This window comes from Mandrillus leucophaeus, unplaced genomic scaffold (assembly GCF_000951045.1).
Source record: "Mandrillus leucophaeus isolate KB7577 unplaced genomic scaffold, Mleu.le_1.0 Scaffold901, whole genome shotgun sequence".
NCBI classification, from domain to species: Eukaryota; Metazoa; Chordata; class Mammalia; order Primates; family Cercopithecidae; genus Mandrillus; species Mandrillus leucophaeus.
The window spans coordinates 408,822-426,831 of NW_012109820.1; the positions used below are offsets into that span (position 1 = coordinate 408,822).

The 18,010-nt window shown below is 37.4% G+C and overlaps 1 protein-coding gene across 1 annotated transcript in view; it reads left to right on the forward strand.

The window, feature by feature from the left end:
* Positions 1-18,010, forward strand: part of EPRS (glutamyl-prolyl-tRNA synthetase) — an 85,074-nt gene that overhangs the window by 23,625 nt on the left and 43,439 nt on the right. Inside the window, exons 6-12 of the mRNA XM_011969748.1 lie at positions 1,346-1,472; positions 2,153-2,345; positions 4,105-4,276; positions 6,358-6,591; positions 7,494-7,578; positions 8,067-8,126; positions 15,462-15,572. Of these exons, the coding sequence (XP_011825138.1) occupies positions 1,346-1,472; positions 2,153-2,345; positions 4,105-4,276; positions 6,358-6,591; positions 7,494-7,578; positions 8,067-8,126; positions 15,462-15,572 (982 nt within the window). The remainder of the gene's footprint in view (positions 1-1,345; positions 1,473-2,152; positions 2,346-4,104; positions 4,277-6,357; positions 6,592-7,493; positions 7,579-8,066; positions 8,127-15,461; positions 15,573-18,010) is intronic.

The following is an 18,010-nucleotide window of genomic DNA, read 5'->3' on the forward strand; positions in this document are numbered from 1 at the left end:
CTTGCAGTGAGCGGAGATCGCGCCACTGCACTCCAGCCTGGTCGACAGAGCGAGACTCCGTCTCAAAATAAAAAAACAACAGAAAAATAACCACAATAAAAAAACTGTGCAAGTGCTACCATCATTATAATTTGAAACTAATACAAGTTGGTGAAAGCTGATTAAACTTCCTTGCTTCATGCCTTGTTTCCAGCCCAATCAACTGTATTTCAACACAGTGGTGTGACATCTTTTCTTTTACTCATGTACTTGATAGAAGGAGGATCTTGATGTGTAATATTATTAACAGTGCCTCTGATGTATATTCTTCCTTACAATTGTCAGCTGCTCATAAGAACAGCAGAACAGTGTTTTTGTAGATTCTGATTCATTGAGTGTTGGTGCTGATGAGACCTTTGGGATTATTTAGTTAAAATTCTTTTATTTTTAATCTCCCTCACATGAGTTTACCTCTATAACAAACCTTCGCATATACCCCTGAACCTAAAATAAAAGTTAAAAAATTAAAGTTAAAAAACACTCTTTTGGCTGGGCATGGTGACTCATACCTGTAAACCCAGCACTTTGGAAGGCCAAGGCTGGCAGATCATGAGGTCAAGAGATCAAGACCATCCAACATGGTGAAACCCCATATCTACTAAAAATACAAAAATTAACTGGGTGTGGTGGCACGTGCCTGTAGTCCCAGCTACTTGGGAGGCTAAGGCAGGAGAATCGCTTGAACCTGGGAGGTGGAGGTTGCAGTGAGCCGAGATCGTGCCACTGGACTCCAGCCTTGGTGACAGAGCAAGATTCTGTCTCAAAAAAAAAAAAAAATTTTAGCATCTGAGAAAACCAAAGCCTAGAGAAGTAAAGTGACTTTTACTAATTGTCATGTGCTCTTTTCATTTAGCCATCACAGTGACAGTCTCAGAAGAGCTTCTCTCCAGTGGCATAGGTGGGCACCCAGTTCTCAGTAGTAGCAGGTCTTATTAAAGACAAACAGTGGAAGGTAGCATTGGAAACAATTTTGAAGCAGCTTTACTTTAATTAAATTACCATTCTTTTTGATAAAAAGAAAAAGGAGAGTCTCCTTAAGGTTGCAATGTTTGTAAATACCTTGTCCCCTCTGTGAGATTTTACACATGAAGTTGTTTCTTACAATTGTTTTATATATGTTGTAGTCTTTTTTTCTTCCTGTCAGGGTCAGATTTTCTATCACAGTACTTTTTGTTAGAAAATAAAATATAACTTGGGTACCAATTGGAAGGATTTTTGTTTAGTTCTCATCTCCTCAAAAAGATTAAGTTTAAGTATTTAGTTAAAACATGTTAATGAGTTTCTTTGTGAAATGTTTTTGTTTTAGTTACTTACACATTGGGCATGCAAAAGCTGCTCTTCTGAACCAGCACTACCAGGTTAACTTTAAAGGGAAACTGATCATGAGATTTGATGACACAAATCCTGAAAAAGAAAAGGAAGATTTTGAGAAGGTAATTAAAAGTGTAGTGATGACCCTTTGTCAGAAAAGTTAATTAAAGTTACAGGATTACCTAATACCTTCATGGTATAAAAATAAATTTTGTTCTCATAGCTACTTTTTTCCTTATCTGTATATTCCATGTCTGAGACCTAAGCTAAGAAATGTCGAGCTCCCATACCAAAAAACTTAAAATTTATTTTTCTTTTCCCCATTTATAGAATTTACCTGAATGATATGTTTTCCTATAGTACCAATTTATTAAATGAATTGGTCACTGGAGGCAGGTTTTTTGGTCATATAATCTTAAGTTTATGAATGAAATAAACACTAAGTAGGTATTGGAAAATGTGAAGGTTTCCTAGCCTCTTATCTTTATTCAGAAGTATGGCAGTGTATTCAAAGAGAGGGCAAATGATTGTCAGTTCTCCCAGTAATGACCAGCTTTTCCAAAGTAAATGGAAAACTCCATCATGAGATCAGCTTTCTCAGCTGGAAATTTGGAGGCTAATATAATGAGTATCTATCTCTTTTTTCTTTTTTGATCTAATATCATGTAACTTCCAGAACCGTTTTCAGGCTAAATAAGACTGATGGTTTATATTACATTTGCCTAAATGCAGTATCAAGGGTTGAAAATGCACGAAAAAATGCAAAAGATACACCGATGGTTATTTTGGTTTCTTATTACAGGTTATCTTGGAAGATGTTGCAATGTTGCATATCAAACCAGATCAATTTACTTATACTTCGGATCATTTTGAAACTATAATGAAGTATGCAGAGAAGCTAATTCAAGAAGGAAAGGCTTATGTGGACGATACACCTGCTGAACAAATGAAAGCAGAACGTGAGCAGAGGATAGAATCCAAACATAGGAAAAACCGTAAGGCACATTATTTTATGTTTTAATTGATATTTTTATATTCTGCTTCTTTAGTTGAATGTGATTTCTTTTTTGTGAAAGCTACTCGTTTTTTTGTTTTGTTGTTGTTGTTGTTGTTGTTGTTTTGAGGCAAAGTCTCACTCTGTTGCCCGGGCTGGGGTGCAGTGGCACAATCTGGGCTCACTGCATCCTCTGCCTCCTGGGTTCAAGTGATTCTTCTGCCTCAGCCTCCCAAGTAGGTGGGACGACAGACGCGCACCACCACACCCTGCTAATTTTTGTATTTTTAGTAGAGACGGACTTTCACCATATTGGCTAGGCTGGTCTCGAACTCCTGACCTTGTGATCTGCCCACCTTGGCCTCCCAAAGTGCTGGCATTACAGGTGTGAGCCACCATGCCAGGCAAAAGCTGCTAGTTTAAACATATTTGGGTATATGACTCATTTGTGTTAGAAATCTTTTTTCTTTCTCTATCTTTATGTTCTTATTATTTTATTAACGTCACAACCACATATGAATATGCCCTTCATGTCTCACTTATTATGTGTAGTCTTTTGCATTGTATTCATTCAATTTGAAGGATTCCTTCTGCAACATTTTACAATTTTCTTACTTTAAATACTTAGCCTTTCTATAATACAATGTTTGATGATAATGTTGTCACCCAAGTCTTCCTTTTGGCATGTGGGTAAATGTGAATATAATATATAATATAAGCTCAGTACTAATCTATATCTCTGAACTGTCACTTGACTAAAGAGCATATCTTTCTTATTCATGACTTCTCTCCTGAACTTCTAAATTGGGCTATTTTCATTCTGTAATTATGTTGTCAGAACCACACTATATTAAATCTTGAGTGTTTCATTTGGGAAGTATTAGTAAATTAAAATAGTTATAATGAGTCTTTTTTATTTTGAAAAGGTTTTCTACATTTTCAAAGGTGGCTAACCAATGGACTTTTAGACCTATCTTGATTCTTTGAGGGCAATTGTCTTATATTTCTAGTAGCTTCCACAGAAAATTATTGTTTAACAGTTCGTATGCATATGGGGCAGGTTTTTGCTAGATACTGTGATATAGGTGGAACCATTGCCACTTGGAATATGGAGTCCTTTTTTCTAGTATTAAACTCTTTTCTTTCTTGTATCACTGTCTGTTTTCTATCACCTCTTATTTTCTTGGATCCAAGAGTAACCTGCTTCTCATTGGGATGGTGAAGGGGCTTTCAGGGAGCCCATGAGTTCAGACTGTCAGCCTGAGATGTGTTCTTTAGACAGGCACGGGCTGTAGTGCCAATGCCTGTGGGACCTTAGGGCCAGACCAAACCATTCTGTCCCTTAGGCATGAGGTGGCAAAAGAAGAGAACGCTTCTGCTTTAAAGGTAGAATGTTAAATTTGAGGGAGATGAGAAGGGGCTGGCCCGTTGTACCATGATGGGAAGGGAAACACTCGGTGAGCGGAGCCTTCAGGCCTTGTACTTTTTTTTATGCTTAATTAATACTACATGAGTGGAATGTATTAGTGTTATCTTTTCTAAAACATATTTGTATTTCCTAAATGTATTGTGAAACATCTTTCATTAAAAAATGATGCATTTGCTCTTGGTGCTGGATACTGGAACTATTACAGTGTTTTTAAACTAACACAGGGTGGTTATAAAACAAGAACATGAAATTTTATATCAAATTATAGCACTATAAGAATAATTTCAATTTAACCAGATGAGTTAACTGTAATATAATTATCATTTTATAGCTATTGAGAAGAATCTACAAATGTGGGAAGAAATGAAAAAAGGGAGCCAGTTTGGTCAGTCCTGTTGTTTGCGAGCAAAAATTGACATGAGTAGTAACAATGGATGCATGAGAGATCCAACCCTTTATCGCTGCAAAATTCAACCACATCCAAGAACTGGAAATAAATACAAGTAAGTATATCTCCTTCAATATGCTAGGTGACCTTCTGTGCTTTTGTTTTGATCTTCTCTAAACATGGAGTAGAAGCAAAATGGTCAAGAAACCTAGCCTTTTGTTCATTCATGGGTTAACTGGCTGGTGGCCTTTCAGGGGCTGTTTACTCACCTGTTAATTAAGGTTATACCACATTATTTCTAAGATCACTTGTATCTGTGAAAGTCCTGAGTCTTTTTTTTGTAACGATTAGGTAAACTGCGATGTATATCTTTAGATGAAGATACTTTGCTTCCTGTAATAAACTTTGAGTCTACTTTGCACAAATTGATTCCTAAAAGTAATAATATTGAAGACTTCCAGAAGTATGAACAATACAAGAAAGTAACATGTGTTTAGATTAGTTTTCTATGTGGATTTGTAGGTTAACAGATCTTCGTTTTAAATGGACCTTTTCCCAAAAAAAAAGCCTACTTTATAAAGTAAACCATAAAATATATTTTTTAATACTTTGAAGAAGCCTACTACATATAAATGCTGAATTAAAACTTCTGAAAAGAATGGTAAATGTAAATGATTACTTGGTTAGCTGATGTGACTGACTTTAAACTCATGGGTGCTGACATGTCTGTCCATATATAGACAAACACACATGTAATTATATGTGCATACATACTATTTTTACCAGGATTACTCCTTGTTTTACTAAGCAAATCCTTTAAGTACATTTGGAAAAGTGACTTTGGATACACATTTTCAGTATCAAATAATCGCAAAGCATAATGCAATAGTATCTTAATCAAGTTGTATCTTAAAGGTTACAATGTATAATGGCTGGGCATGGTGGCTCATGCCTGTAATGCCGACAGTTTGGGAGGCTGAGGCAGGAAGATCTCTTGAGGCTGGGAGTTTGAAACCAGCCTGGGAAACATAGTAAGAACCTGTCTCTACCAAAAAAATAAATTAAAAAAAAAAAAAAAGAAAAAAACCAGCCAGGTATGGTGGCATGCATCAGTAGTTCTAGCTACTTGGAAGACTGAGGCAAGAGGATTGCTTGAGTCCAGGAGTTCAAGGTTACAGTAAGTTGTGATCATGCCACTTCACCCCAGCCCGACCAACGGAGTGAAACCCTTTTTCTAGGTAAACAAAAAGGAAAGCATTGGCTGGGTGCAGTGGCTCATGCCTGTAATACCAGCACTTTGGGAGGCCTAGACGGGTGGATCGCTTGAGGCCAGGAGTTTGAGACCAGCCTGACCAACATGGTGAAACCCCATCTCTACTTTAAAAAAATACAAAAATTAGCCAGGCGTGGTGGCACATGCCTGTAATCCTGTCTACTCGGGAGGCTGAGAATCACTTGAACCCAGGAGGCGGAGGTGGCACTGAGCTGAGATTGCACCACTGCACTCTAGGCTTGGTAAAAGAGTGAAAGTGTCTCCAAAAAAAAGAAAGAAAGCATATTTGCACTAATATGTATATTTTTTAAATTCAAATTGATACTGCATATAAATTGTATACATTATCTTAGTCAGAAACTGTTTTTAAGACTATTTCATCTTACATGTAATTTTAACGTAATAATTTTCTGGTCTGTTATCGGTTTTTGTTTTTTTTTTTCTTTTACACAGTGAATGGAGCACTGTTTTTGAGTGTGTTTGACTACTTTTAAGACTCTCAGGGATTTACTTGAGTAAGGGATTACTGAAGACAGTGAGACTCCGTCTCAAAAAAAAAAGATGTTCAAAAGCTAAATTTCCTTAAAATTATTGCATGTATTGCTTATTGCTTCTTACCATGCCGTACATTGGCCATTACAGAAATATTATGATTATACAATTTGCCAAACCAATACCTAATTTTGTATTAAATTACAAATTTGCTTTTTTGTTTGACTGCTAAGTTGATAACTGACTCATTGTTCTCAAAGGCTGATAATGTTCTGATATACTTTGAGTATTATAAGTCATAAAACCTTTTGGTTTTTAAGAATCTGTTAACTTGTAAAGAATTACATTTTAAATTAGTATTGTTGTTTATAATGCCTAACCTAAGAGGGAAAAGGTAAAATGTTTTATTTATTTTTATTTTCTTTTTCTAGTGTTTATCCAACATATGATTTTGCCTGCCCCATAGTTGACAGCATCGAAGGTGTTACGCATGCCCTGAGAACAACAGAATACCATGACAGAGATGAGCAGTTTTACTGGATTATTGAAGCTTTAGGCATAAGAAAACCATATATTTGGGAATATAGTCGGCTAAATCTCAACAACACAGTGCTATCCAAAAGAAAACTCACATGGTTTGTCAATGAAGGACTAGTAGATGGATGGTATGTTTAATGTTACTTAGAATTGACAAGAAGTAAGGACGTAGTAGTTATCAGTGATTTTTAAACTGCTTGAGAGATAGGGAAGGTGATCGGGACGAGGGGGAATGGATAGGCATATAGAATTCTTGTCTTCTTCTCAACCAGTGCATTAGGGCTCCCCATTCTTGTTTTAATGCCACAAATATGGAGTGCCCACTGGGGATCATGGAATGAAAAACACACATGAGGGCACATCCTCTGCAGGTCTTAGCATTTAATAGAAAAATAATTTTGACTTTCTGGTCATTGGTGTATTTGGTTACTGATCTCTATTCTCTACTGAGGCTGAGGTTTTTCTTTTTTGGCTAGGTCCCAAGAAGGTCAAAATACCCTTGAGTCGAAGTGAAGATGTAAAAGTTTATCTTGAGCTCCATTAAAAGGGTATTACTGCATACTTACCGAGGTTTGCAAATCCCTGCAAAATATTTATTTCCTACATATATTTTGGTTTATTCCAAAGGGCTTTATAAAGTACATTCATTTGTGAATGACAGGATACCATCTTTTTTCTGATTCTCATGGTCCTGTGTGAAATAGCGACCTTGAAAATGTTTGTTAAATAAAAATGTATTAATGCATGGGATTTCCATATTTGAAAATGTCACCATTGTGTCTTTTTTTCCAAATGTGCTTCTACTGTTTCCAGTAGTGCATTTATTTTACTGCAGTATTTGACAAGTCAGCAGTTATCCTGTTCCTTGAACTTGGGCTTACTAGTATTGCAATTTACCTAATTCGTATAACCAGCTCTTAGCCAAATGTTTAACAAGCTCAATATAATTTATTATTCATTAAGTATCTTCTACTCTCCACATCTACACATTACAACATTTCCCTGGTACTTAAAATGTACATATTTCCAGGGATGACCCAAGATTTCCTACGGTTCGTGGTGTACTGAGAAGAGGGATGACAGTTGAAGGACTGAAACAGTTTATTGCTGCTCAGGTGCGTTATAGTTTCTTTTCCAGCTTCTCTGTTTGAAATTTCAGGTACTTCTATTACTGTCCCTTTGGTCTTTATTATCTCTATTGTTCTTTCTATTCCTTGTTTATGCCTTACGAGCCAAGGGCAGATTTTTTTTTTTTTCTAACAAACTTAAAAAAAAAAAAAAGTTTATCACTGCTTATAATAGTGAAAAATTGAAAATGTCCTAAACTCCTACGCTAGGTTTGGACTAAGGCAGCTGAAGTATTTTTAGCAGTGAATTATATGACTTGACTGTGACCAGTCTGTAGACTGAACCTTTGCAGTGAACTGTTAAGGGTAACCAAATTAGTTTGTATACACTGAGTTTTACATTTCACTAGGAGTAAACTTGTAAGTATTTATTGAGTTTTTTTTTTTTTTTTTTTTTCTAAACATGCTTAACATGAAATAAAGGTAAAGTTCTAATTAATACTTCTTGCCCTTAAAATCATGTTACTGTTTTTTAGGGCTCCTCACGTTCAGTTGTGAACATGGAGTGGGACAAAATCTGGGCGTTTAACAAAAAGGTATATATTTTAACTCTCTGTCTTCTTTTTTCATGCCTAAGTCCCAAATAATGTACAAGTAGAAGTCATTACTGTGCTCATGGTAGAGAAAAGTTTGTGAAGAATATTAACATTTTGCAGACTTTCAGGAAAATGGAATGTTTTCCTTTTTTAAATACATGAAGAGCATTAATTAAGCCTATTAACTATTCCAAATAAGTAACAGTGATTGAAACAAACAAACTTGGAATTATGGGGAACAGTAATAGTTTTTTCCTTAAATTTTTTATGAACACTCTGCATTTCATTTTTCTGCTTTCAAGCTGCGAGCTCTCTGTAAGAAGGTATTACTTAATGCTTTTATTTGCCTTAAACATAGCTTTTAGCATATTACATGTTAAAACCTGAGATGTTATATGGCTTTGAAGCACAATCACATGTATATAAAAGACTTGGTGTTAAAAACCATGTCCTCTGGTTTTCTTAGTACCAAAGGGAATATTGGGATAACCCCATTCTACCCCATTCCCTTGTGTGCTGAGAGGACATAGAATTTTAAAAGTATATATTTCATTGAGTTGTATTGAAGTTTCATTAATTACAGTTCCTTTGTCCTACTGAATCCAGCTTTTTTTTTTTTTTTTTTAACTGTTTCTTAAAGTCAAATGAGGAACGCTGCCTATTGACATTGTTAATTACTAATTGGAAAGCAGATGCTTGGACACTATAATAAGGCAAATCATTCAAATGCCATGTTTTAAATTATGGTTTCTGTGATTGTGTTCTGTAAATTCTTATTTGGGATTGCTGCTTGATGGTGCTGATGTCTTGCCTCAAGAAATAGTTGCTTGTTTCGCATGTGTCTTGAATTTGTTTTATTTTGGTCTTTCGTGTTTAGTTTTTGATACATAAAGGAATTGTTAATTGGTTCTTTCTGTTGCTGCAGTTACTAATAATAAATATGAGTAGAATTTGCTGGCAAAGTTAACGTTGGTGTACTTTTCATTAACAATACAATTTTTAATGATTTCAAGGTTTAATAAAGTTAAGCATGGACACTTCAGATATCTGAAATATATTTTACTGTAGTCAAATAGTTCTATAGGGTCTGTTAAGATGAATAACACATTCCTCTATCTTCTTTCATAGTTTCCCTGGAGAAAACACTTTCATTTCTTCTAGATAGTTCTTTTGGTATTTATTACTTACGTTTCTTTCTCTCTCTCTCTTTTTTTTTTTTTTTTTAGACAGAGTCTTGCTCTGTCGCCCATGCTGCAGTGCAATGGCGCAGTCTAGGCTCACTGCAACCTCTGCCTCCCGGTTTCAAGCGATTCTCCTGCCTCAGTCTCTCAAGTAGCTGGGACTACAGGCATGTGCCACCATGCCTGGCTAAATTTTGTATTTTTAGTAGAGATGGGGTTTTACCATGTTGGCCAGGCTGGTCTCAAACCCCTGACCTTGTGATCCATCGCCTCTGCCTCCCAAAGTGCTGGGATTACAGGCGTGAGCCACTGTGCCCAGCCTATTGCTTATATTGCTGAATGAAATATATGTTACTACTTTTTTAGTTATGTTTAGACATATTAGTTGACTTCCCATGATGGAAGATAAATAATTTGGCCTTTTTCTCCTAACTTTTTGGTTTGCTTGTAGTTGATTGTCTTGCTTTGTCTCTCCCTCTCATTTGCTTATTTTTCTTTTTTTGTTTTTGTTTTTCTGTTAAAAAAAAAAAAAGCCAGATTCTCATGCCTCTAATCCCAGGAGTTCGGAAGGTCAAGGCAGGAGGATCGCTGGAGCCTGGGATTTTGAGATCAGTCTAGACAACATAGTGAGACCCCATCTCTCCAAAAAAAAAAAAAAAAAAAATTAGCTGGGCCTGATGTGGTGCATGCCTGTAGTTCCAGCTACTCGGGAGGCTGAGGTGGGAGGATCACTTGAACCCAGGAGATCAAGGCCGTAGTGAGCCCTGATCACACCACTGCAATCCAGCCTGGGTGTCAGAGTGAGACCCTGTCTCAAAAGAAAAAAAAAAAATTTTTTTTGCCTCAGGCTGGAATGCAATGGCATGATTTGGGCTCACTGCAACCTCTACCTCCCGGGTTCAAACGATTCTCCTGCCTCAGCCTCCCGAGTAGCTGGAATTACAGGCGTCCACCACCACGCCCAGCTAATTTTTGTATTTTTAGTAGAGATGGGATTTCGCCATGTTAGCCAGGCTGGTCTGGAACTCCTGACCTCGTGATCTGCCCACCTCAGCCTCCCAAAGTTCTGGGATTACAGGCATGAGCCACCACGCCCAGCACCCCTGCATAGTTTTCTAAATCTGTCTCCACAAGATGTGGAAATTTCCCACCAAGATATTCAGATGCCTTAGGTGTACTTTGAGTTTCATTTTGGAGACATCTCTGCCAGAGGCTTCTGTGCTGCTCTGTAACCTGATTTGGATTCATGACCCATTGGCTTCTGAGGCACAGCTGTCTTCCTAGGTCTCTTCATCTTCCTAGGGATTCTCTTTGCTTTTGTTCTATAATGGACGTTACAGAACATTGCCCTGTTCTTGGATCTTCTTTTTTTTATATTACCTTCTTGCTTTCCTGAAGGTAATACATCATTCTTTGGACACTCAGTCCTACTGTATACCTCTGGTAGCTCCCTGACAAGGGGAGCATGGGATGAAGAAAATTTTTGAAACCTTGTATCTGACCTGTGTTTTTTGTCTGAAATTTCATGATGATAGGCCATGGTGAGGGTCTGTTTTCATCCACATCCATTGGAAGAACATATGGCTTCCAGTCTGGAAACTCATTCCTTCAGTTCTGGGAAATTTTCTTGAATTCTCTCCCTTTCCCTCTCCCTTTCCGTCATTTATTTTCTTTCTCGTGTCTTGTCTTTTCTCTTTTGTTTTATTTTTTTCTGAGATGGAGTCTCATTCTGTCACCCAGGCTAGAGTGCAGTGGCATAATCTTGGCTCACTGCAACCTCTGCTGCCTGGGTTCAAGTGATTCTACTACCTCAGCCTCCTGAGTAGCTGAGATTACAGGTGCCTGCCACCGCACCTGGATAAGTTTTGTAGCTTTAATAGAGACGGGGTTTCACCATCTTGGCCAAGCTGGTCTTGAACTCCTGAGCTCGTGATCCACCCGCCTCGGCCTCCCAAAGTGCTGGGATTACAGGTGTGTGCCACTGTGCCTGGCTTTAAATTCTTTTTCTTTCTTCTCTATTATGTATTTCTTCTCTCTGGAACTCTTCTTGGGAAGATGCTGGGCCTCCTGGACTGGTACCCTCGTTTTGTTTTCTGTCTTATTTTCCTTCTTGTCTTTTGGTTTATCACAGATCTACTTAATTTTTATCTTCTCACCTTTCTGTTGAATTTTATTTATGCTATTATAGTTCCAGTGTTTCTCTTGTTCTCTGAATTTTCAAAATAACTTTCTATTCTTATTTCATGGTATTACTAGTAGGGTTTTTTGCAGAGTAGTGTCTCTTCTCCCCAGTTTGTTTATTTTGGTTTCTTTCACATTAAAGGCATTTCTCAGATGTCTGGTTAGAGCCTTGGTTATCTGCTTATGTTTAATGTGGGGAAATAAAGAGTGATTGGAAGCCTGAAGAATGAGAGTTGGGCTTTCAACTGAGCTTCACTGTACAATGATCTGGCTGGGCTAGTTTGTTGGAGAAATTCCATGTCAGTAATTTTATATCTTTTCTCAAGGATTAGGCAGTTTTCCCAGAGGGGCTTCATTGAATCGCCTTCCTGAAGTGTGAAGAGCTGGCTGCCAGGTTTTGGAGTCAAATGGGGGAAGACTGCTGAGGGTTTTGTACATCTACTATCATATATTCACTTATTCCTCTTGTCTCTCGTGCAGTACCCTTTCCTTTGGCTCTTTCTGGTATCTGCCAGGATCTAGATACCCTCTTATTCACAGAGTAAACTTCCATTCTTTTGTCAAGGAGGGGAGAGGCTGTTGCCTGGTTATATGAAGTGGAGAGGGGATGCTTCTGTGTTTTCAGCGTCCAGAATTTTGTTGCTGTTATCTCTTCTTTTTTCTTTTTTTCTTTTTTTTTTTTTTTTTTTTTGAGATAGAGTCTTGCTCTGTCGCCCAGGCTAGAGTGCAGTGGTGCAATCTCAGCTCACTTCAACCTCCGCCTCCTGGGTTCAAGCAATTCTCCTGCCTCAGCCTTCCAAGTAGCTGGGATTACATGTGCCCGCCACCATGCCTGGCTAATTTTGTATTTTTAGTAGAGACAGGGTTTCACCATGTTGGTCAGGCTGGTCTCGAACTCCTGACCTCAGGTGATCCGCCCACTTCGGCCTCCCAAAGTGCTGGGATTACAGGCGTGAGCCATCGTGCCCAGCCTTCTCTTCTTTTATTATATTAATCCTTCTGGATTTGTGCCTTTAAACAAAACAAAACCTTTTATTTCTTTTAAGTGGGCGGTTGGGAAAGGGTGAAAGTTGATGAGTATTTTCAGTCTGCTTTTTCTCCTAAATCCTGCGAGATCTTTAATCATTAAACACTGTCTTTAAAACATAGTATTGTTTTTAGACAACTGGTAGTGAAAAGGAAATCATTCTGATCATTACTTTTTGTTTCTATTGCTGACCTTTATGATGTCTTCATACACTGAAACCCATTCCCTTCAACTCTTAAGGTACATATCCCTCTTATTTAGAGTTCATGGCACTCTCAACCTCTAATTACTGCTTTGTTGTTTTCTAGCTTGCTCTGTCTTTCTTCTCAAGCTCTGCAGGTAAGATTTAAGTGAAGCATCGGTTAACAAAATTTAGCGCCATGGAGTTGTGAAGTTAAATGTTACTGGCAGAGCTAAATCATCATTCTTTGGACATTCTCCTACTCTTAACTAACTTAGCTTTTTTTTTTTTTTTTAAGCAGCTTCTGTTTAAAAAAAATTAGCTAGATTTGTTTGCATGATTCTTTGGAGAAAGAGCCTTATTTTAGGAGTGAACTGTACATGGTAAAGAAAAGGGAGAAATGGATGACGGGAAAGGAGACGTGTGATTAGTTATCACAGTATCCCTTCGACAATACCGTGATCCTTTTTTTCTTAGCCTGAGTTTTCATCTTGATAGGAATTTAGTACTTTATTTTTCTGTATCACAGTTAAATAGAATATATCTATAAATAGTTTTTTCCTTGATAGTGGTAGGAGACATTTCAAGAGCTTACTTTGCATTAGCCTCACTAATTTTCTTCTTGCTTTTACTTAAGTGTTAAGATTTTAACTTTTCAGTCAAGGCAGAAGAGTCACAGGTTTAAGATGTTCACTTTAGAGCTATTATCAATCTCTATGAACCCTCATTGACTGCTTTAGTTTTAAAATGTGTGTATTTCAGTAGTATAATATAGTTTTTCCCAACTCGCATCTCAACCCCCTTGCATCTGTTCCCAGCTAATAAAGTATGTGGAGACTTCTCTCCCTACTCCGCAAATAAGGAGACTTCCTTCCAGTGAAAGTTTTCTTGAAAATTAAACCCCAATAAATAAAACAAAAACATAGCTGTTCTGGTTGAAGTATGTGAAGGGGATCAGGAGGCCCTCTGGTCCTTCCCCCTCCACTTAGTGCTACCAGGATTAAACCCCAATAAATAAAACAAAAACATAGCTGTTCTGGTTGAAGTATGTGAAGGGGATCAGGAGGCCCTCTGGTCCTTCCATCTCCACCTAGTGCTACCAGGGCACCTCTTTGAAATCTTTAGGACTCTGGAGTAATTTGAAAACCACTGATCCAGAGATTTTTAGAATTGCATATTTTTAGAGCTAAAAATACCTTTTAAGTCTTTTAATCCAAGTTTTCCAAATATGCCTGATCCTAACCATCCTATGGAATGCTTGTTAAAAATTAGATTTCTGAAATTTACTTCAGACCATTAAAATTACAATTTTTTCGGGGGTAAGTTGTCTCAGAATCTGTGCTGACAACTGCCCCAAGTGATGATTAAAATTAGTCAAGTATAGGAAACATTCTTCTGTTCCTTTTATCAGCTAAGGAAGCAGCTGCAATGAACTAAGTTTCTCGGGCAGGGTTGTCTAGTTTCAGCTTTTTTAAAGAAATTGTATCTTACTGACTTAAATACTGAGCTGAGTAGCCAGTCACGAATTAAATCTTTGATTATTCCAGCCCAGTAGAAGCTGAAAGGGGAAATCCTTAACTGGTAAGAATGACCTTTAAGCCTCGAGGAAGGAATGAAACAGTAAACTTGAGAAAGGCTGGTACTGATTTAGTATTAGCATGAAATATAAGCAGATGAGGATTAGCAGATGAGGAGAAGTTAAATAGCTTTTCAAACTTTGCATGAATGACCTCTCTGACGATGGCTTCCTCTCTGAGTTCATTCAGAATTTCCACGATATTCTTTTCAGAAGCTGAAAACTACCTTCGACACTGACAAAAAACCGACCCAATAATGGTAACAATGGAAAAATAAAAACAAATTTAATTATACCACCATTTTCTGCATTCTTCTAATGAGAAAAAATAACTTGTATTACTTAGCTCTTTGTTTGCTTTCATATACATTTTTCTCACATGTGCTTTATATATAGTGTCTAAACATTGCTCTTGTGATTGGTCATCATGACTAATTTTACACTGAACTGTGAAGTGAGAAAAATACATCAGCTCCAGAAGGGGATGCTACTAGTGATTTGGAAGTAGAATAGGTTGGAGCATAATGTGTATGACCATTTATTCAGTCAATCTGCAAATATTTATTGATAACTTATATGAGACAGGCCCTAGCTAGGTACTGGGAATATACTGAGAATATACTGGTCTATATATAGTGGCCTCTATATATAGCATATAGTAGAAATACCATTTATACTTTTAATCAATAGAATTGCCTTATTATAGTGACGGAATGCTGTTCTGCTTTTGACGGTGATGTGTTACCCTAACGCTGATTAAAGAAAACAATACTGAAACAAAAATATCTGTATTCTCTTAAAATGGACTTCTCCAAACTATAAAATTGAATATCACGTTTACCTTTAGGATTAAGATACAACCCCACTGGATAACTTTTCCTTACCTTCTAATATCAGATCTTAAAATTATTTTCAAAATAACTCTAATATTATGCTTTAATTGGTTTCTTTTCACCTGCCAGTAGCTATTCTTGTGAAAGAATTCTAAATCCTTCGTGTAGTCTTGGTTTACAGTTGTTTCTCTTTTTTCTGCTTGATGGTAAATATCAGAAAAGAGTTAACAGATGAAAAAAAATTAGTAAATGCAGTAACAAAAATGCCAGTTAGTATTCCTGTGCTATTATTTATTTTATTTGTGGTGCTCTATAAGATATCTCAGTGTTTTAACATGAGGATGTATTTGTTGCAGGTTATTGACCCAGTGGCTCCACGGTATATTGCATTACTGAAGAAAGAAGTGATCCCAGTGAATGTACCTGAAGCTCAGGAGGAGATGAAAGAAGTAGCCAAACACCCAAAGGTCACTCTTACAGTTTCACCCATGTGTTTTTCTCTGTTAAAAGAAGGAGCAGGAAATAAAAAGGAAAATGTGCTTTCATGGCAATGGCATGATTTTGAGATGATTTTCTTTTTCTTTATTTTTTTTTTGAGACGGAATCTCGCTGTGTCTCCAGGCTGGGGTGCAGTGGGGCGATCTCAGCTCACTGTAACCTCCGCCTCCCGAGTTCAAGCGATTCTCCTGCCTCAGCCTCCTGAATAGCTGGGATTACAGGTACCCGCCACCATGCCTAGCTAATTTTTGCATTTTTAGTAGAGACGCGGTTTCACCATGTTGGCCAGGTTGGTCTCAATCTCCTGACATCATGATCCACCTGCGTCAGCCTCCCGAAGTGCTGGAATTACAGGCGTGAGCCACTGCGCCCGGCCGAGATGATTTTCTATTCAACATTGTTTGTTGGGATTTGACACTAACTGAAGTAAAACTTTTTGTGGATTTTTTGCCTTAAAAAAGTTTATTTTAGTAACAGTCCACACTACATCACACAGAACTGTTATGCTCAGTTGGTGCTTATTTTTTATTCTATAGAGTTAGCATATTAGTGTGTAATAAGAATTTATCTCTTCCTAGAGTAATTCTGAAAGATGAGTTATAATTCAAACTCCTATCTTTATATGGAATCTGAGGCGCATTCTCTATTAACTAGGGTATTCACTGTCACCTTTGTCTTTAAGCCAAAACATTACACCTACTATTGTGGAATCACAGCTTGACTTCAGAGTCTCTTACACTGTGATTTCCTCTGTTTGGAAAGTATAAGTGAAGTGTCCATCTAAATTCTGAATAGAATTTTTGTTTGTTTGTTTGTTTTGAGACAGTTGCGCTTTGTGGCCCAGGCTGGAGTGCAGTGACATGATTCTGGCTCACTGCAACTTCTGCCTCCTGGGTTCAAGTGATTCTCATGCGTTAACCTCCTGAGTAGCTGGGATTACAGGTGTGCACCACTACACCTGGCAATTTGTGAATTTTTAGTAGAGATAGGGTTTTGCTATGGCGGCCAGGCTGGTCTTGAACTCCTGGCCTCAAATGATCTGCTTGCCTCGTCCTCCCAAAATGCTGGGATTACAGGCATGAGCCACTTTGCCCCACCCTGTATAGAAATCTTAAATACAAGTACCATAGAATACTTCTTTGTTAAGCCATGGTCATCCCAAATTCTTATGACTGCTTAATTGACAATTTTGAAGTAAAACAAGTTTTTTTTTTTTTTTTTTTTTTTTTAATTTTGAGATGATCCTTGCTCTGGTGCATGATCTCAGCTCACTGCATCCTCTGTCTTGGGCTCAAGTGATCCTTCCACCTCAGCATCCTGAATATCTGGGACTACAGGTTCATGCCACCACACCTGGCTCATTTTTGTACTTTTTTGTAGAGACAGGGTTACACCATGTTGCCCAGGCTGGTGTTTGTAGAGACAGGGTTTCACCATGTTGTGTAGGCTGGTGAAAGAGTTCTTTTATTTCAGCTTTTACAAATTGTCTATAAAAAACTTTATTATATACTGAAAATTACGTTCACAGACTAACTCATATGCTAGTAACCAAGCTTATAACTATGTTGGTAAACTAACCTACATATAAGATGATATGCATTGCAAAGAGCTACACATGTTCTAAATTGTAGCCTTATATGATTGATTATCTCCCCATGTATGTCATTAGCTACTTTTTAATTTGAAAGATTTGAATCCTAGTAAGATTTGGGGTGTGCGTTTACTTGATTGATTTGGGTTTGCCTTTCTTTACATCTGATTGTTTTGACCAGGTAAGTAGTAGTATCTGATCTGCCATATCACCTACTGTACAGTTAGCATAAATCTGAAGCATACTGAATATTTTAAAATTTGAATCATGAGAATAAAAGTTTTGAAGAGTGCTTATTTTTTAAAATGACAGTTGTAGTCAGATAGGTTAGATTAAATTACTAGGCTGGGGGCTCATGCCTGTAATCCTAGCACTTTGAGAGGTGGAGGTGGGAAGATCATTTGAGGCCAGGAGTTCGAGACCAGCTTGGTCAACGTAGCAAGACTCTGTCTCTACGAAAAATAAAAAAATTAGCCAGGCATTATGGTTCCTGCCTGTAATCTCAGAGGTAGGTGGATCACTTGAACTCAGGAGTTCAAGGCTGCGGTAAGCTATAACTATACCACTGCATTCCAGCCTGGGTGACTGAGCAAGACTCTACCTCAAATAAAATTTAAAAAATTAAATTACTAAGTACTGCTCATTGCTAAAAATAAGAACTAATTGTTAAGGAAGCACACTCTTAAATTGTGACTGGATTGCTCAGTTTGCTCTGTGGAATTTTCATATGACATTTCCCTCGCAAAGTGTTTTATATTTAGCCTGTTAGTATTCTATTCTAAGCTTAATATGTTATTGGTTGTTAAAACATACTGA